The sequence below is a fragment of the Vipera berus genome (genome assembly GCF_964194415.1).
Source record: "Vipera berus genome assembly, chromosome: 12".
Taxonomy (NCBI): domain Eukaryota; kingdom Metazoa; phylum Chordata; class Lepidosauria; order Squamata; family Viperidae; genus Vipera; species Vipera berus.
In genome coordinates this window covers 16,081,603-16,101,501 of record NC_138215.1, presented here as the reverse complement: position 1 = coordinate 16,101,501, position 19,899 = coordinate 16,081,603, and the positions used below count along the sequence as shown (strand labels likewise).

The following is a 19,899-nucleotide window of genomic DNA, read 5'->3' as shown; positions in this document are numbered from 1 at the left end:
CTTCCGAGGTAGGTAAAATGAGGACCCAGATTGTTGGGGGCAATAAGCTGACTTTGTAAAAATGCCGCTTGGGGTGTGTGTGAAAGCCCTAATAAGCAGGCATATACATAGAATGAAGGCTACTGCTAAGCACATTGATTTGTGCTTTAGATTGTAAGCCGCCCTGAGTCTTCGGAGAAGGGCGGAATATAAATGGGATTAAAAACAAAAATAAATAAATAAACAAATGCTAACTTCACCCTTAACCGCTCTGGCATAGGGAAGTCATAAAATGGGGGGCAAGCTCAGTTAACAAACGTTGCTCTTAGCAGCGTCAAATTTTGGGGCTCGGGCCGTGGTGGGAACTTGAGGACTGCCTGTAAGGCTGTTTGATCTCACATTTAGAAATGAGAGAAGTGGAGAACTTCTGTGAACTCTGCAAAAAAACGGCAGGATCGATTTTGCCAGTCAGAATCCGTTATTGCTCAACCGTTCCAAGCCTTTCCCAAACCTAAACAATCGACGCATCACGTGTAAAGTTTCCACACAGGGTTTATGCAGTCTAGACGGACTGCCCCTCCCTCCCTCCCTCCCTCCCCTCCTTCCCTAATGCTATTTTCATACAGGCATATCTCAAACCTGAAATTGCCCGATGCCTCGTGTGGCTTCAAAGTATAGTTTTGCAACAATTAAATTAAGCCCCTGGAAAGTATGCATAACCCCAAATTGCTAGGCAATTAACATTCTCCATTTTTCAGAGAACTGCTTAGCTATCTGTGGCCTACTTACAGCACAAAGGAAGGAGCAAAGGGTTCAGGGCATTGCTTGTTCTGAAAACAGCTTCATTTCTCTCTCTTCCACCCCCCCCCCAAATAAAGGGCACCTTCTCAATGACCGGGTAGGGGGCAAAAGCAGATTCTTATACAATCTCATGAGGTCAGAATGAATTAAGAGGATGCCCAAGTTCAACCATGGGTTCCTTTTCAAGGAAACGTTCAGTTCAATCTCAAAGGAAAACAAAAGAACAACGACAAAAAATAAAAATAAATCAACAGAAGCATCTGATAGGGAGAGTTTGCCAAAGAGACAATTTATAACAGCTCCGGATTGAAAAAAAGAGCATTTTTTCCCCCTTGTATGCCTATTGTTAATGACAATGCAAGGCTGCCGAGTCCCCAGCCTAGATCCAGGATCTATCTGGATTAACAGGGCTCTGCTGGCCAATAGTGATGCTTTGTGATGGAGATCAGAATTGTTCCAGGACTCATCTGCAAACATCAAGAGTAGTTCAGTTAAGGCTTGTTCCACCCCAAAACTAGAGAACATTGAATGGGAACATAAGAGCTGTTTTAAAGTGAGCTGACTTCCCCAAGATCTGGGTTTGGAACCATCTTGTTTGGTCCTTGGATCAAAAATTACATTCATTCATTCATTCATTCATTTTTAACATGCTCTTAGGGTAGGTTTCTCAAAGTTGGCACCTTCCGGCTATGTGAGAACTACAACGCCTAGAGTTCCCTGTCAGAAGTAGTAGGGACAATGCTGGATGAGGACTGGGGGGCGGGACAAGGTTCAAATCCATCCTCTGTCAAAGAAGCTGATGGGGTGTTTTGGGGACTAAGCGGGGGTCCCAAGCTCAGCTCAACCGACTTCACAGGCTTGTTTGTTTAGAAGTAGTGAGTGAGTAGCGACTCGTACTCACTCTGGAAGGGAAGGTGGAATCTAAATGTAACAAAGAAAGAAGCCTGGATGGAAGTTCAGTTAGGGACAGTCTTGTTTAGGGAGAAACAGCAGACAAGATGGGTTTTCTTCATGGATGCAACTTCGTTATGTTATTTTTAATGAAAATAAATAAATGCTGCAAATGTACACAGGCAGCCCTTGGCTTACAAACATTCGTTGACTGACCTCTCAAAGTGACAACGGGACCCCAAAAGTGATTTAGAATTGGTCCTCACATTTACGACCGTTGCAGCATCCCCGGGGTCGCATGATCCAAGCACAGGAAGGCCTCGCCTTACCACCACAATTGACCCCAACAATGTTGTGGCTAATCGAGACAGTTGCGAAGGGAATTTCGCCCCATCCGGCGACCTTTTCTTGCCACCGTTGCTAAGCAAATCGCTGCGGTTGTTAAGTTAGTTACATGGTCGTTAAGTGAATCCGGCTTGAATTTGCTCGTCAGAAGGTCGCAAAAAGGGACCGCGTGACTGCCCCGGGACTCTGCAACCGGGGCAAGTGTGAGTCAATGGCCAAGTGCCCGAATTTTGATCACGTGACCGGGGGGGGGGGGAGAATGCTGCAACGATTGTGTGAAAAACGGTCATAAGTCACTTTTTTCAGGCCTGTTGTAACTTTGGATGGTCACTAAGTGAACTGTTATAAGTCGAGGACTAGCTGCCTGCATAGTGATTCACTTAATGAGTGGGATAAAACAAAGTCGTAAAATCGGGCACACTTCATTGCCTTGCTTAAAATAAAAATCCTGGTCCCGGTTGTGATTCTAATCTAAATCGAGGACCTAGCAGGAAGTGAACAGACCAGGCGAACTAAACTCAACGCGAACTAAACAAGGTTCTGTAAACAAGCCAGATTTGCCCGATGGGGGTTGAAATCCATTGCTGGACCCTGGTTTTTTTCCAAAAAATAAAAATAAAAAAATGAAAATAAAAATAAACCTAAGGAGCACATCTGCCCGGGCCTGCTCTCTCTAAGACCACCCACCATTCCTGCAAAGCTACACTTCGTGGGAAAAACTCACCAGCAGATCCGCAGAGTCCTTTGCGAGAAACGCTTGAGCTTCAGCCTTGCACTCCCCCTGAAGTACGCTCAGCCTTAGTTTTTTTTTTTGAAAACCCACCCAGTTTCCAAAAATACGACAGGCTGAGCGAGAAAGGCCAGAGGTGAAAAGAGGGATTCAATCTAGGCCTCGAAAAAAGGCAACCTAAAACAAGAATCGTCCTTAGCACAGGAGACGGGCCTGGTAGGAATGCCGCTCATTGGTCCTCCGTTTGGGGGGCGGGGGGGGACCTTCAGGGACGCAGAATCTCAGCTTGGCTGGAGGGGACTGGTCAGCTCATCGGTCCTCCGTTTGGGGGGGGACGCACAATCTCAGCTTGGCTGGAGGGGACTGGTCAGCAAAGGCTGGCTGAGCGTTCACCCTGCAAAGGTGCCTTCTTCTGGGTTCTAGCCTAGTCTGATATAGTGTGGGACAGGACCCAGCAGCTCTCTGGCTTCAGGTCAGAGGAAGGAGTCAAAAAGCCATCCGCTGGGGAAACCGACATTAAATTAACTAGCATTCCAAGTTAAAATGTTGTCAAAGCCTCCCTCAAGCCTTTTAAAGGCTCGCTTTGGCAGAAAATTGGAAGCCATGGCTTATCAGGCATCTACTCTAGAACGGACAAGGCTGAACCTGCCCAGATTAGGTTTTATTTTTAAATCTTCCCCCCCCCCCCAAGACATCATACGAAAGGAAACTGTGTGGAAGGGAGAAAGAGAGAGCCGGCATGCTGAAATTATGGGGGTGGGGTGGTGGGTGCTTGGCTTGCTGTTTCATTCCTTTGTCCAAGACATACAATTCTCCTTTCAACATCCAACGTGAGCTGCTGGAATCTGAAAAATACCAGGAAGAACCAAGTTTTTTGTAGTCTTCCAAATGGAATTATGTTTGGAACTGCTGATGGGAGCATTGAACTTGGGAACGGACGCTCCCACCCTTCGGTTCAGATCGGTGGTGCTTAGAGATTAAGAGTCATCCCCAAACCAATAAAACGCTTCCCTCCCATTGTTATCTTGGCATTTTTCAAGACAACATCGATGGGGAACTGCCCTCTCAACGTCTGGGACCTTACAGGACAGATTTCAGAATCTTAAGGAAGTGACCTTGAGGTTTACGGCCCTTATCTAGGCATTGTACTCCCAAACCTGAAACGCATCTTGATAATTTGCCACATTCTCGTCCTGTCACATCACCTTTGCCCTACTTTCATGGAGGAGTTTGGAAGGAAAAAAACAACAAAAAACCACAAGCTACAACACAACAGCAGGAATGCCCTGCGGAAAGACAGAAGAGAACGCCGGGATTGCAACGTCAAGTAAAGGCAGGGGGAAGAGAGGAAATGATGTAAAAACTCAGCTCCTTGCAGGAAAGGTGGGACCTGGAATAAGGAAAAACGCTGGATAAACCCAGTGGAGGAAATGACCAGGCTGAGCCCGAGGGAGGGGGTCAAATGCATCATCAGTCATGAATCCCTGCGCGCTCACAAGAGATCTAAATCCAGCCCACCTCGAATGCCTTTCTATTCTTAACGCCTGCTAATTTCCCTTGCCCATTAGTAGTTCAGATTCTCGCAGAGAGCTTACACTTAACAAATCTTTATACACATCTGAACTGCCTGGGTCTCTTGATTTCCCTGGCGCTTGACACGCCCCCACCCCCCGCGAAGGATAGGTTGTCTCCTCCCTCCAGCTATTCCTCTACTACAGGAAGGCCACCTCCATCAGCTTCTTCCTTCAACTGTACCCCAGGGAGGCGACACAGCCACAGGTTCAATCCATCAGCCCTTCTGAAGGATCAGCAGTTTTCATTTCCAGCAGTTTTCAGCTGTAAACTGAACCACGGTAGTTGGCTCTTAAGAACTGGTTTGCAAACCTGTATTTCCTTCCGCGTGATGTCCCGTAAATGGACTTTTCAGCCGGTGTACTGCTCCTGAAGGTTTTCTGGCTGGGAAGAATAAACATGTGTTAAATACAGGTAGTCCTTGTTTCAACCACTGCCTGGTTTAGTGACCCTGCGCAGTTGCGACGGTGAGAAAGAAGCAACGTCGCGACCAATCCTTAACTGTTAAGAGCGATCAACCCTTACCCTGAAGAAATGACTCTGAACAGTTCAAACCCAGAGCAGAAAAATAAAAATAAAAAATGAGGTCAATATGTTCGGAAGACAGCAAAGGCAACTCCCAAAATAGAGGTGTTCGTACTCACACCAAACAGGGCACAGAAGGATTTGAGATATTTTATAAGGGCATCTCAACCTTAACACCTTTTAAAATGTGTGGACTTCCAACTCTGAGTTCTCCGGCCTGCATGGGAGTTGACGTCCACACATCTTAAAACTTGCTGAAGCAGAGCTAGGCAACCTTGGCTCTTTTATGACTCATGGACTTCAACTCCCAGAATTCCTGAGCCAGCTGGCTCAGGAATTCTGGGAGTTGAAGTCCACGAGTCATAAAAGAGCGAAGGTTGCCTACCCATGGAACTTTAGGGTAAGGGTTTATATGATTTGTCCCTGGTAAAAGTTGATAAATCTGGGAGAAAAGGAAGGGAATTCACATCCCTTCTGAGGTCACTCTATTCATCACATTACGAAGTCAAACTTCTAGCAAGTTCCGGAGCACTTTTGAAAAACTTTTTGAGAAAAGGAGTGCAATAAAATAAAATAAAATAAAATCCCTAAGGGAACCCATGACTTTTCAAATGACTGTGTAATGACACAGACAAAAGTCACAAGGACTTTCTCATGGATCTTAATTGCTCACAAGTTCAGAGTCAATTAGCCGGGCGAACGTGTCCATCTAACTTTGGCCCCCAAATAAATAAAAAAAAAAGAAAAGAGGAAGGGTGGAGAAAAAGGAGAAAACCCCACGGGAAAATGACTGTGGTTTGGCTTAAGGCCAGGGGTAGGCAACCTTGGCTCTTTTATGACTCGTGGACTTCAACTCCCAGAATTCCTCAGCCAGCCATGCTGAGGGGAGAGATAGAGGTTTCCAAGCTGAGCCATGTTGGCTCAGGAATTCTGGGAGTTGAAGTCCACGAGTCATAAAAGAGCCTAACCCTGGCCTAGGCCGCTTTATGACTTGTGCACTTCAACTCCCAGAATTCCTGAGCCAGCCATGCTGAGGGGAAAGGGAGAGGTTTCCAAGCTGAGCCATGCTGGCTGAGGAATTCTGGGAGTTGAAGTCCATGAGTCATAAAAGAGCCAAGGTTGCCTACTCCTGGCCTAAGCGATGAAGGAGCTGAGAATAATGTTTTAATACAGGGGAAGGGTGAGGCGATGGCTTTGCAATACATACAATTCTTTGTGGTCAGACATGCAATGAGGCTCTTTTTGAAAAAAAAAAGGCAAGGTTAGTTGTTATCCCTTCACTGCTACACAGTTAGAACATAGAACACAGAATCATAGGCCTGGAAGGGACCTCAATCCTCTGCTCAAGGCAGGATACCAGTGGTCTTCAAACTTGGCCCTTTTATGACTTGTGGACTTGCAACTCCCAGAATTCCTCAGCCAACACGAAGAAGAGGCCCTTCTCCTAGTCCAGGGGTCTTCTAACTTGGCCCTTTTATAACTTGTGGACTTCAACTCCCAGAATTCCTGAGGAATGGTTGCTTGATGCCTTTCCTTTCTCCCGTCCTCCTGACAATCCTCAAACTCCTATCAGGTTTTCTATGTTCCATCATCCCCAATCAACAAATATCCTGACAGAAGCTGGAGATCCCGCAGGTATCCCGTCTTTGTCCATGGTGAACAGAATGTCAAAAACATCTTTTCTGGGTACAGATAACGGAGTCTGCCCATCCTGGTTGCGCTCTGCTAGACGATGAAAGAGTCACAGGCCTCCAAATTGGTCACCAAACATACCACACCAATCCCACAACATTTAAAAAAAAATCCCACAAAAAGTTTTATTCACATTAATATCATTAATACAAATGTTGCTCCCACCCCAATCTTCATGGAATCTACTTACATCATGGTTGGCAAAAAAAACCAATATAGTCTCTATTTTTTTTTAAAAAAAAACATCCTATCACCAATGTTCAAAGTCCATGCCTATTACATCTCCTCATCTTCATCTTCCTCATCACTGATCACATATTTCTTCTGTTTCTTGCTGGCCTTTTCATCATCTTCAGCTTTTCTCTTACCGGAAGGCTCACCCTCCTACAATTAAAAAGAAAGAAATTTCAAACACAAGACAGGATCTGGGGATAAAGTTCCTCCTAAATCTATTTCCTTAAAGTACCGTGGAACAAATATTTGTGTGCGAACACTCTCTTTAGCCGGAGATGAACAAGAATCACTTCTGTTTGAACATCAGAACTATTAAATTCACACACGTCAAAAGATAGAAAATAGGCTACAGGATATTAAAACACTGAAAAAAGTGAAATATATTCTTCTGAGTGGAAACAGCTTCTAATTAAATACAAGATCCTCAGGGTGAAGTAACTTGGCAATTAGTCTGATTAACTGCTTACAGCTCTAAATAGGTATAAATTCTGAATAATGACAGTAATTTTGCAAGCTGAGCTGAATTTCTCCCCGGATCTTAATAGAGATGGCTGCCTTCCAGACAAATACATTTCTTCTAGGGTCTTAGGAAAATCCTGAAAAATTCAAAGGTTCTCCCTCTGTAACCAGTCTCCCAAAACATAACCCTTCTAAATAATTTTTAAGCAATCAATGATGAGTTGTGATTAAAAGGAGGTTCTTATAAAAACACGCAGGTGTCTGGATGGACCACAATATTTGTGTCACATGTGATGTGGTTTTTTGTTGTTTTTTTATGCTGAAGCACCACCCTGTGGTGAATTTGAATAGCACTCAAACTGAATAGCTTGATAGCTTGAAAGAGGGGAAAAAACAAGGCCGTCTTTCCATTATCTGTTATTAGGAGTTCAGTTCAGGACAGAATCAATAAACCCCACAAAATTGCTGATAATTTTTCTGTTTATCAGCTGCCCCTTCCCCAGCCATAACCCCACCCCTGCAGGTTTTTAAAACAGAGGCTGGATGGCTCTGAAGCAAGGGAGTTTTGATGATGGATTTCTGGGTGGCCTCTGAAATCACTTCCAACTCTGGATTGACATAGTTATATTTTTTACGACCCTGGAATTTCTTTATTCTGGATGGAGTTAAGATAACTGAATGGAGCTGAGCGTTTACTGGCCAGCTGCCCTTCCTGACGCCTACTGAAAGTTCGCAGCACACATTTTCTCTTTGTGCCCCGATACAGAAACATCTGCCCGCTGCTTAGGATTGAATTTTCAACCTTCCTTGTGGGAGGCCAGCATTCTTCACCGCTAGGCCCCCAGGCTGCTCTCCAACTCTGGATTGACTTTGCTTTGCTGAAATTTTTATTATCATTCTTGGACATGTTTTCTATACCTTGTAGACCCCTCCCAACACTTCTGTAAGTTGGCAAAACAGGGGAAAGTATGTGAACGTTCCAGAAAGACTCCCCAGGACCTGTTTGCTCTTTCACATAAGTGGTTCACGTGGCCACAGTATTACGAAACGATGACTGGATGGACCAACTGCGGGAAGAGAATGTTCTTTCGGTCTGAGTGTAGTCGATGGTCTTACCCCATTTGCATCAATGTACCAGTACCACAGTTGTAGTCACATACAGATGCAAATGGTATAAACCACAGGTCTGCAACCCGCGGCTCCGGAGCCGCATGCGGCTCTTTCAACCGTCTCCTGCGGCTCCCAGTCCTCTGCCATGTGCAGTCCAAAAAAAAAGTGGGACTAAAAAAGTTTAACCAATCAATTCAAATATGCAGGGTAGGTGCATATCTCGCCTTGGCTCCACTCTTCAAACCCTGTTCTGCGCATGCGCGCATGTACGCACATGCGCACACATTTTTTCCGGCTCACAGTTTTTCCTTTTGTGAGGGAACCGGTTCCGAGTGGCTCTTTCACTGTTTCAGGTTGCTGACCCCTGGTATAAACTGTCAAAAAATGTCAGGGTGGTTTTTGTTAAAAAACAACAACAAAACCCCTACTGTAAGTCATGGTTATGACAAGATAGTGCAAGCGGCCCTCAATGCTGGCTAGTTGCTGAGCACCCAAAATGCAATTATGCAACTGCAATGTGTGTGTGTGTGTGTGTGTGTGTGCGTGTGTGGCTGTCAGAACTCTGAATCCAGGTCATACGTAACGCAGGGGAGGTGTGCTGTAACTATGAATGGCCACTAAGGGACTGGTCGTTAAGTCAAGGATTCCCTGTACACATATTCATTGCCTTTATTATTTTTATAAAGGATGCAGGTTGATCTAAATCAGAAGTGGGGAACCGTGGCCCCTTTATGACTTGTGGACTTCAACTTCCAGAATACCTGAGAGTTGGAAGTCCACAAGTCATAAAAGGGGCTTCGTTCCCCACCCCTGATCCGAGCAAAGTAAATTAGCTTGACTGTCCACAAAGACTATGAAAAACAACATACTTGGTTGTGTTTTCAGAGGGGGGGGAAACCAAATTTGTTCAGACACATCAGACTGTCCTTTAAATGAAGGTTTCGCTCTACATCAACCCAGAATAGTGACAGGTAGCCATGGAGAAACTGATCAGCTGATGTCCAGCCTGGTTTGGATTCTCTCACCTCATCACTGTTGAGTTTCTTCGCTTTGAGCAGCCTCTGTGTTTTCTCCTCATCCGAGCCGTCATCACTGTCCGAAGAATAAATCCGGGCGCGCTCCTCTGGAAGAGAAAACACGCATTATACTCCAAAAGGCCAAAGGCTGGAAAACAAATCTTAAGAACTCCTAAGTGCAGCTTAGAAACTGGAGATTAAGGACCAGGTTGGAATGAGCAACGACTGGGGGTGGGGGGTGGGTGAGAGCTCGCTACGCAACCCAGCGTGGAAAATGTCCACCAAGCAAATGGGATCGACGATACCGATAAGCTTATTTGTACAACAAACGCTGCGCTGTGCAAAAAAAAAAAGGGAGAAAGAGCAAGGGAAAGCAAACAGCCGGTGTGAAACGAACTCGCAGGGTACAAATTAAAAGCATAAAACCCAGCTGCAATGTTTGCAAAGGCCAAACAGCTATTAAAGAAGCTCACAGATGAGCAACTGACCGACCGGGCCATTAGATAATTTCAAGGCTTCCCCAACTAGGTGCCCCTCCCAAGGCACTGGACCAGCCATAGTGCTTTATGTACTGGGAGGGACAGAGTGGAACGACTCAGGAGGAGAGGAGGGGAAGGCTACCTCGTATCCCGCCTTTGTATCTGTTCTTGATGGCGGCCAGGCTGATGGCCTCCTCTCCTTCCTCCTCCTCATCGTAGCGGTCGGGCTCCAGGTAGCTGGCGCTCAGACCCCGCTGGTGTTGCTTCTCGCGCATCCTTCTCTGCTGGGATTCCCTACGAATGGAAGCTCGCAGCCGTTCCTCCTCTTTCTGCAGGAGAGAAGAACAGAAGTCAGGGTGGTTTCCTTCGGTTCTGGGTTGGGGGGCTGAACCAGGACAAGCCCGGATGAAAATCGCTCTCAACCAGGGTGGTCTCTGAATTGAAGCCAGCTGCTCAGCCCAGCCTGGCTCGCGAGGAGGAGTAAGCACCGTGCAAATAACGTTCATTTTTCATTGATTTATCTCAGTCTTCCGCTGACTGGCCCAAGGTTATCTGGTCAGCTTTCAAACCTAGAAGTCACCATCTTTAGATGACTGGCCCAGAGTCACCCAGCTGGCTTTCAAGCCTAAGGCCGGACTAGAACTCACCGTCCCCTAGTTTCTAGGCCAGCACCTTAGCCCCCAAATAAAGGGAGAATTCTACCTGGGCTGTATTTCAGAACAGAAACAGAACAGGCAAAGCAAGGAAACTGTGCACGGGGATACATCAATTGATGCATTTAGCAGACCTTTACTTTTTTTTGGGGGGGGGGGAAGTTGCTCACTCAGCATGACACAAGGAGCATATTCAGCAAGGTATGGGGGGGGTCTTCATCCTATGATAGCTTAGGTCCCTTTAACACTGTGGAGATCACAGATCAGCAGATTTTGAGCAGCAAGGCCAAGAACCTGATGACAAACCAGCCTAAATTTAGTCCGACTAGAGAAGAGAGGAGGGAGCGTTTCAAGGATGGGATTCGATTAATGCATACCTTAATCATTTCTGTGCGTTGGGACTCTGGATCACGACCAGCCATTGGCAGAATACGGATTTTCTGCGTTTTTGAACATCTGTCTGCCAATGAGAGGGTCATCTTCCTGTGTGTGGCGCTGTCTGTCGAATGTGGCCTGTGACAAATTAATCAAATTAAAAGGGTTTTGACAGAAAAATGGCAACACGCCATCAAATATTTGGGTTAATCAGCTTACCAGTGCAAGACTTGTCATTGTCACCCTGCTTGGTGAATGGTCACTGTGAATAAAGTTGTTACCCAGGGCTCTTCAACCTTGGCCCTTTTATGACTCGTGGACTTCAACTCCCAGAATTCCTCAGCCAGCCATGCTGAGGGAAAAGAGAGAGGTTTCCAAGCTGAGCCAGGCTGGCTCAGGAATTCTGGGAGTTGAAGTCCAGGAGTCATGAAGGGGCCATAGTTCCCCCACGCTGACTCAGGAATTCTGGGAGTTGAAGTCCACCAGTCATAAAAGAGGCAAGGTTGCCTACCCCTGATCTAGTCCAACCTCTGCTCAGGCAGGAAACCTTATACCATTTCAGACAAATTGTTGTCCAGTCTCTTCTTAAAAACTTCCAGCGTCGGAGCATTCACAGCTTCTGGAGGCAGGTTGTTCCACTGGTTAATTGTTCTCATTGTCAGGAAATTTCTCCTTAGTTGTAGGTTGCGTCTCTCCTTGGTTAGTTTTGAGGACTATCTGCATCTGACTGCAGGTCAAGCACAACTCAGCAATTCCTAACCTCTTCAACTCAATTCAATTCCCAGGCTTACCGGAAGGTCAATTTTGTCTTGAAGACGGCCTGTCCCTGAAGTCCAGTTCCTTGTCTGATGAAGAGATGGTTGTGGTCTCCCTGCAGGGGTGCCTTATACACATCGAAGACTTCATTCCCCAAATGTAAGGACATGCTTCAAAAAAAAAAAAAAAAAGAGGGGATAATGAATTGGTGCAATTCAAGACAATCCCATGTTTCCCCCACCTTCAATTAATGGGACCAAAGAACTGAAACCAAGGGGAAAATACAAGGCAATCACGCCTAAGAACTGCCTCTTGTATCCTCCACCCCCCCAAACCCGTTTTCAGATTAGCCGTTTTCGAGTCTCAACTTACCTCCCATCAGACCACTTGACAATCCGTGCATTACTCTCTCGAATCTCGTTTCCTTCGTCATCCCGGCGAGTTCGCCAACGTATTGTGTTCTCTACCTTTCAAGGCACAAAATTAGACAAGAGGATTGCGGACCCTGTCCACACAGGCAGGCAAGTACAGGGAGAGAAACGGCCGGCGTTTAAAGCCCTACCTTCAGTTTTAACCTTGTCCTGCCTTCTTCATCAAGCATCTCCTCGTCTTCAAATTCATCCTCGTAATACTGAGGATCAAAAGGCCTGCGGGACAGTAAGAAGATTGCACGAATCGACTCAAGAGGTGTCACTCTAGGAGCAAAGGACCAGGCTCAAAAGGGACTTATGACCGTTTTTCACACTTATGACCACTGCAGCCTCCTCGTGGGTCACGTGGTCAAAATTCTGAAGCTTGGCAACCGGTTCGTATTTAGGACGGTTGCGGCGTTCCCGGGACGTCACGTGATCGCCTTTGGCGACCTTCTGACTAGCCAAGTCAACGGGGAAAGCCGGATTCAATTAACAACCGTGTGACTAATTTAACAACTGCACTGATTCACGTAACAATCGTGGCGAGCCAAATCGTAAAAACGGGGCAAAAATTCGCTTAGCAAATGTCTCGCTTGACGACAGAAAATTTCAGCTTGATTGTAAGTCAAGGACTACCTGCATTTCCCCAAGGTTCAGCTTACAGTTTTCCCCTCCTTTACCTGGGTTCCACACTGAGGAAGTTGGGAAGCTTTACAAAATATAGGTCATTTCCCAGATCCGTGTTGACTTTCGGGATTTCCACTTCTATCCGTGTTTCAGGGATGGGCTCGTCTTCCGGCTGCTCTTCATTCAAACCGTTCTCATCCTAATCAGGAGGATGGAAAAGAGCCCAAATCAGGAATGAAATAAAGCGGGTTGAATATCGCTCCATATATTGGCGCACAAGCTCTTCGTTCAATTCTCTTATTGGGAATACCGAGGGATCGATGCGGCCTGCTTAAAATATTGGCTGGAGGAAGGAAGTTGAGCTCGGCTTCCTGCTAAAAGAGGAAGCAAGGCAGCCGGAAAGAATTACCTTGCTATCCTTTGCCTTGAAGGGGCGAGATGCTAAGAGGGCATTACTGCTTTGAGTAAAAGCCGCCTCCTCTTTGTGTCTGTGCATATCTTTGAGGAGTGGCTGGGGATGAATCTAGGCCAACTACTCGGTGGCTTCAAATATAGCTACCTTTAGAACACTGTTTTTCAGCTGGCTGCAATCTTATTGTATTGACTGCTACACACTATGACATGATATATTACATTTACATGCAAGGCAATTCACATGGGGACTTGGGAATTTTACCCCAAGCCACCTCCAAACACCACAGATGAGAAGAAAGCTGAATGAGATTCTCTGGTCTTCGTCCACTACACTAGGTTTTTCCTCTGCAGATGAAATTGTTCCGGTGCCTCTCCTTTTAACACCTCCCGTGTGGTGTTAGCTAAAGCAGGTGTACAAGACAAACAGACTGACTGTGCTGAAGATACTTCTCTGTGATTCCTTCAGAAAGTTGCTGGGAATTATCAATGGCCTTTTGCTGACAGAATGGTGACACGAGTTCCAATCTTGAAAACTACAAGATCCAATTCAGGCCCAGGCTTTTATTGAGACGGCCGTGTTAAAAGGATAAGGGAAGGCTCTTCTTTGCCACCAACTGACAACTCTACAATGAGCTTGGCTGCAGCCATTTTTTTCTTCTCGTTCTAGGTTGCCACATAGAACGGAGGGAGGGGGGTTGCCCAGGGGCTTGTTAATGAAAAATAATCTTCTGTCCCGTGGGAACCAAGGTCACCTACTGCTCCCGCGAGCAGGGCGCTGCATTAAAAAAGCCCACCAAATGAGTATATTGGGAAACTTAGTTGCTTGCATAGTTTTGTGGGTGGGATATTAAACTTTGTAACTGGGCAGTTGTTACTTTTTTTCCCTTTTGCTTGCGTGGATTGCTTTGTAACTAATAAAGATGTTCTCTGCGGAATTTTACTACTTACAATAGGCTGCCCTGGCGTTGGTGGCTTGTCTTCTCCATCACTTCCTGAAGAGATATCATCTGCTCCTCCAAACAAATCCATTGCATCTCTGTTATCTTAAGCAGAAGGTTAAACAGAAGAATTAGGATAACAGAAAAATACGGGCAAATCTGAGAACAAGAAAGAGAGAGGCCTATAAAACCAGAGATGGAGTCTTCAGAAGGAGGTTTAGAACAATGTTCAATTGTCAGCACCCCTAGAAAGCTAAGTAAACAAAATGGGCAAAACAGTGATACACACACACATCCCTTCACAAGGACAACCATATATATATGGTTTTGTGAGACAATCTCTTTGGAGGAAACCCGAGAAGGAAATAATTCACTGTTTTGAAAAAGAGCCGTAACGCCATTTCTCTTTTCCTTCCAAACGAAGTAGTCTTGTGGACACACCTTACATATTATTTGCAACAACCTCCAGATTCAGAGAAATTGGAGCAGGGCGAAGGATCCAGTCCACAGTACAAATTGCGGCTAGTCCTGGTTTAAAGGAAGCCTTCGATGCTTGAACACCAAACCTCCTTTCAACGCCACCCATAGAGCCCCATGAAACATTCCAGCCAGACTTGTGGCGCTTTTGGGAGGGACTGGGGGCTAAAAATATGCAGCTGAGCCTGGAGGTTTTTGGGGCTAGACCACTGGAGGAGAAGAGTCTCTTGCCACTGAAAAATCAAAGGGCAATCCAAACAGAAGATGGGAAAACAGCGTTGCTTACTTTTTTGCCCTTCCGTATCGCTTTCCATTTCGGAATCGGATGCAATTTGCTTCTTGCTCTTTGGTTGGGGAATATCATCCTCACTGTCGCTGCCTCTTGCTGATTCTGTGAAAGCAGATATTTTTTTTTAAGCTCTCCAGGGACACAACCCGGGCCAAACTTTCCAGCTGGAGCCCTCAGATGCTAAAGATTACAATTATCAACATCCTCTTTCCCCTATATTTGCACATAAACTAAACCCTAATTTGGGGCCACATAAATAAAGCAGACCGAGAAGCAGTTCCGAAGGTCACGGATCTTTCTGCCACACTCATCTCTGAGAAAAACAGCTGGCCAGTTTTGCTTAACCAAAGTCTGTCGTGCCACGTACAGTGGCAAAGTGTGACAGTCATTTACCCAGGACAAACAGGCCTGCATGGTCAACAGTTCGTTTTATGTATCTATGCAATTTAAAGGCCGCCCAACTCCACGAGACTCTGGATGGCTTACCACATTCAAAAAGCAGAAAATAATTTAAAAATAAAAAAGCAAAAAGCAAAGCCCAGAGGAGAACTTTAAAGAGATAAAATTATTCTGCTGGGTCTCAGCTCAACCTAATACAGGCTTTTCCAAGCTCAGCAACTTTTAAGCTGTGAGAACTTCAATTCCCAGCCAGGTTTGCTGGGGAATTCTGGGAGTTGAAGTCCTTAGAGCTTAAAAGTTGCTGAAGTTGAGAAATATTGCCAGCTACATTTTTTTTGCAACGTTTTGAGTATAATCAAGATGAACAAAGCAACCGATGCACCCCTTTGGATGTGCTTAGCTAAAACTCCCATCATTCCCAAACAGCGTGGTTAGAAATCATGGGAGGTGAGAGAAACCATCTTTAACAAGGTCAACAAAGAAAACCAACAAGAACGCTAAGCCATAAATACACCTCGCACCCCTCCATGGATCTTCATCTCTTTTACCCAATTTGTGCTCGCGTTCCTCGTCATCCTCTGACAAATGGCGCTCTTCGTCTTCTGAATGCTGAGGCCTCTCGTCGTCCGAATTGGGAAGCTTCTCCTCTTCCGAGCGTGCCACCCGTTCCTCCTCGTCCTCCGAGTTCTGCATGTTTTCTTCATCGGAATTCCGTGGCCTTTCCTCATCCTCCGAGTTCTGGAGCTTCTCCTCGTCAGAAACCTGGGCTCTCTCCTCGTCGTCATCGGACTGGTCCAGCCTCTCCTTGCTGTCAGAGATCTGTGCCCTCTCCTCATCGTCCGAGTTTTTCTCTTCGTCGTCTGAATGCTGAATCTGCTCTTCGTCGTCTGAATTTTGGAGCTTCTCCTCCTCATCTGACTGGTCACTTTTATCCTCTCTATCCCATTTTTCCTCCTCCGAATGGACTTTCTCGGAGCCTTCAGCCTCGGAGTGATGGCTGCCATCATCCGATCTGCGGTCCTCATCGTCTTCCTCATCGTGCACAGCTTCCGAGCCGCTGTGCTGCTCAAGGTCCGACTGGTCCTCGTTGTCCTCGTGTTCGGAGTGCGCCGAGCCCTCAGACGGATTGTAGGATTGTTCAGACTGGTTGTCGTTGTCGCTGCCGCTGTGGTGAGAAACACCCTCGTCCTCGCTGTCTTCACCGAACAACTCTTTGTTGCTGGGTTTTAAAGCGTCATCCTCTCTGTCGCTCTCGCTGCCGGAAACGTTGCTAACAGAGCCGGTGTTCTCCCGGTCCGAATCAGAGTCAGATCCAGAATCAGAGTCTAGCCAAAAGACAGAGAAAACCAGAGTATTAATCAGAGAATAAGGATCAGATTTCTTCCAAAGCAAATGTAACAACGCCACTTTGCAATTACAGCCTTCCTTCTGCCTGATGGAAAGCATACTCCATTCTCAGAAGGGGGGGAAATATTAATAGAGAAAATTAATATTAAACGATGCCAGGGTGCGTTTCAACACAGTACAGATAGTCCTCGACTTACAACATTTCATTTAGTGACCGTCCAAAGTTACAATGGCACTGGGAAAAAAAGTGACTTAAGACCGTTCTTCACACTTAAGACCACTGCAGCATCCCCATGGGCACATGGTCAAAATTCAGATGCTTGGCGACTGACTCATATTTACGACCGATGCAATGTTCCCGGGGTCATGTGATCTCCTTTTGCAACCTTCTGACAAGCAAAGTCAATGGACAAACCGGTTTCAGTTATCAACCGTTTTACTAATTTACCAACTGCTGTGATTCACTTAACAACTGTGGCCAGAAAAGTCGTAAAATGGGGCAAGACTCATTTAGCAAGTGTTTCGCTTAGCAACAGAAATTTTGGGCTCAGTGGTGGCCGTAAGTCGAGGACTCCCTGTGTAAAGAAACCGAGCCAGCATCAAAGAAGAGAGGGGTTACCGGACACCTAAACAGGCAAAGGAGGAAACGGACAATTGGAAAAGGCCACAAAAGTGGGGGAAAGCTGCAAGAAATGTATTTCCATGTGCCTAACGTGTATATCAAATTAAATCTCCCAGCCCCAGAAAGACTGGTTTCACAATTGCAGTATTTTTCCAAAAAAAAACTTTCTGACCCTGAACCAAATGTTCTGCCTTTTTTATTCTGCCTTTTTAAAAAAAATATAACTCCAGAAGGTGCACATACCTAATACTGTTGCCTGCTAACAAGAACCCTGAAAGGTGGGTTAGAGGAAGGCCCTCTGCACATGCTCGAAGGAAGGAAGGAAGCAAAGCAAGCAAGCAAGCAGAAGCGGTGAATGCTCCAGCACTGGAAGTTTTTAAGAAGAGACGGGGCAGCCATTTGTCCAAAATGGTATAGGGCTTCCTGCCTGAGCAGGGGGTTGGACTAGATGACCTCCAAGGTCCCTTCCAACTTTACTACTATTACTACTACTACTACTAACCAGTGGAACAACCTGCCTCCAGAAGCGGTGAATGCTCCAACACTGGAGGTTTTTAAGAAGAGACTGGGCAGCGATTTGTCAGAAATGGTATAGGGTTTCCTGCCTGAGCAGGGGGTTGGACTAGATGACCTCCAAGGTCCCTTCCAACTTTACTACTATTACTACTACTACTACTAACCAGTGGAACAACCTGCCTCCAGAAGCGGTGAATGCTCCAACACTGGAGGTTTTTAAGAAGAGACTGGGCAGCCATTTGTCCGAAATGGTATAGGGTTTCCTGCCTGAGCAGGGGGTTGGACTGGATGACCTCCAAGGGCCCTGCCATCATTATTATCATCATTATTATTAGGAAGCAAGCAAACCCCGGTGCCCGTCAAGACAACCCCGAAAAACTCCCGAGCGGCATTTCCAAATTGGGGAGGGCTCCCGCGCATGCGCGACCTTCGCCCCACTTTCTCCCCCCCCTCCGCACACCTTTTTGCTCCGGTTCCGTGTCGGCGTCGCTGCCGAAGAGCTCCTCCATGTCCGCCATGCTGAGAGAATCCCACTTCCCAGGCCAGAACCGCGGAGTCTGCACTGAGCGACCGGAAGCGGCGCTGCGTGGTGACGTCACCGGTCCGCGACTAATCCTGTGAGCGGAAGAGGCGGGCTTTACTCACAGCGGTTTATTCTCCCTCGCTGTTAATTGCTGCAGCGCGTCCTGCGATTCTTTAGTCTCACTCTTAAAAAGATGGACGCGGGGATTCGTGCTTCCATGAGAGGGGGTTAAAAAAAAGGCGGTCAATGGCTTTGCCAGCTTGCCAGCTATTTGTTGTATTACAGCAGGGGTCTACACAATTATAAATTGTGGACTTCAACTCCCAGAATTCCTCAGCCAGTCTGCCTGGCTGAGGAATTCTGGGAGTTGAAGTCCACAAGTCAAAAAAGGGCCAAGTTTGAAGACCCTTGTATTGCAGCTTTCATTATACCAGAGGTCTTCAAACCTGGCCCTTTTATGACTTGTGTACTTCAACTCCCAGAATTCCTCAGCCAGTGTGCCTGGCTTAGGAATTCTGGGAGTTGAAGTACACAAGTCATAAAAGGGCCAAGTTTGCATTATACCCAGGGAACATACCCTCAGGCTGTCCTGATTGAAGACAGTTTGGTCACAGCCTGTTTCTGTTGCTCCCCTCTGAAAGGAGGAATCGAACCATTTCCAGCAGGACTACCAGATTCTGTAACAGCTTTGTTCCCTATGCCATCCGTCTGGTAAACTCGCAAGATTTGTTTTTCTCGCAATGTATTTTCCCAGGAAACATAGGTAGGGCAGGCTCCAAAACTCAACACCCTCCTAAGCGTACTGATGCACTACGAATCGATTGGTGATGTCCATTTTGCTCTCCGAGTTCATGGGGACCTAACCCTGACCCTAAGTGGGTTTGTCCCCAATGGCATTTCCCCATGTATTATACCAGGAAACATGGATAGGGCGGGCTCCAAAACTCAACACCCTCCTAAACATACCGATGCACTACGAATCCATTGGCAATGTCCATTTTGCTGTCTAAAAGATTCAGGAGAGGGACTGAAATCATATTAGGCATGTGGAAGTTAAACACAAATGGGACTGTTCCCTGAATCCAAGTATGACATGTTAACTCTTATATTATATCAGGTAGAAACCAAGACACATTGAAGGGCAAGAAAATGAAATGTTTTCCCCTGTCAGAAATTGCACATTAATATCTAGGACATATACTATCGTACAGTAGAACTGTCTCTTATGTTTGGCTATGTTAGCAAAGCACCAGAAATTCAAAAAGTAAAAGTGCCCAAGCACACATAAATGCCACGAAGGAGACTTGAACACAAGTTCAAGATTGCAATAGTTTCTCTAAAAAAAAGGGTTGCATCCAGTGATGGACCTACTCAACTATATTATATGTATGTATGTATGTATGTATGTATGTATGTATGTATGTATGTAGCAAAATATATATAACTGTCCTTCAAAATGTTTTTGGAAACAGAGATCTGACATTAAATAAAGCTGGTGCTTCCTTTGTGAATCCTATTTTATATACAAAATGGGTACAACTGCCCCTTTTTTATGTTACCGCTGATATTTCATTGCCTTCCTCTTACTTTTCCCAAGGCCAGTCTGATGGGCTATGCTATAAAATGGCCACACAGTATGAAATTGTCAAGCTGTAAATCAGCAGCAGAGATTTTTCTTTTTTAGCGGCGGTTGTAGTGCAAGACAATATTTTACAGT

General features: G+C 45.9%; 1 protein-coding gene and 1 long non-coding RNA gene across 3 annotated transcripts; both read right to left on the bottom strand.

Annotated features, from left to right (window-relative positions):
- Positions 1–1,110: 1,110 nt before the first annotated feature.
- On the bottom strand, positions 1,111–5,097 carry LOC308673372. 2 transcript variants are annotated; one of them, XR_014027637.1, is made up of 3 exons: positions 4,631–5,097; positions 2,741–3,591; positions 1,111–1,247 (listed from the first exon to the last, which is right to left on the bottom strand). It is a non-coding gene; the product is annotated as an uncharacterized lncRNA (long non-coding RNA). The 2 variants fall into 2 exon arrangements; XR_014027638.1 differs by lacking the exon at positions 4,631–5,097 and having other exon boundaries at positions 2,741–4,273.
- Positions 5,098–6,634: 1,537 nt separating this feature from the next.
- On the bottom strand, positions 6,635–18,272 carry LEO1 (LEO1 homolog, Paf1/RNA polymerase II complex component). Its single transcript, XM_081337387.1, has 12 exons — positions 18,120–18,272; positions 15,723–16,499; positions 14,773–14,877; positions 14,020–14,114; positions 12,711–12,856; positions 12,180–12,264; positions 11,990–12,084; positions 11,653–11,787; positions 10,864–10,999; positions 9,976–10,162; positions 9,364–9,461; positions 6,635–6,919 (listed from the first exon to the last, which is right to left on the bottom strand). The coding sequence occupies exons 1-12, from the start codon at positions 18,175–18,177 to the stop codon at positions 6,812–6,814; spliced, it is 2,025 nt and encodes a 674-aa protein (XP_081193513.1). The 5' UTR covers positions 18,178–18,272; the 3' UTR covers positions 6,635–6,811.
- Between the last annotated feature and the right edge of the window lie 1,627 nt (positions 18,273–19,899).

Excerpts from the sequence above, each read along its gene's own strand:
- LEO1 (XM_081337387.1), bottom strand. The coding sequence starts at position 18,177 with ATGGCGGACATGGAGGAGCTCTTCGGCAGCGACGCCGACACGGAACCG. Across the intron at positions 14,878-15,722 it reads GGAACGCGAGCACAAATTGG|AATCAGCAAGAGGCAGCGAC; the intron begins GTAAAAGAGATG and ends CTGCTTTCACAG. Across the intron at positions 6,920-9,363 it reads AGAAACTCAACAGTGATGAG|GAGGGTGAGCCTTCCGGTAA; the intron begins GTGAGAGAATCC and ends TTTTAATTGTAG.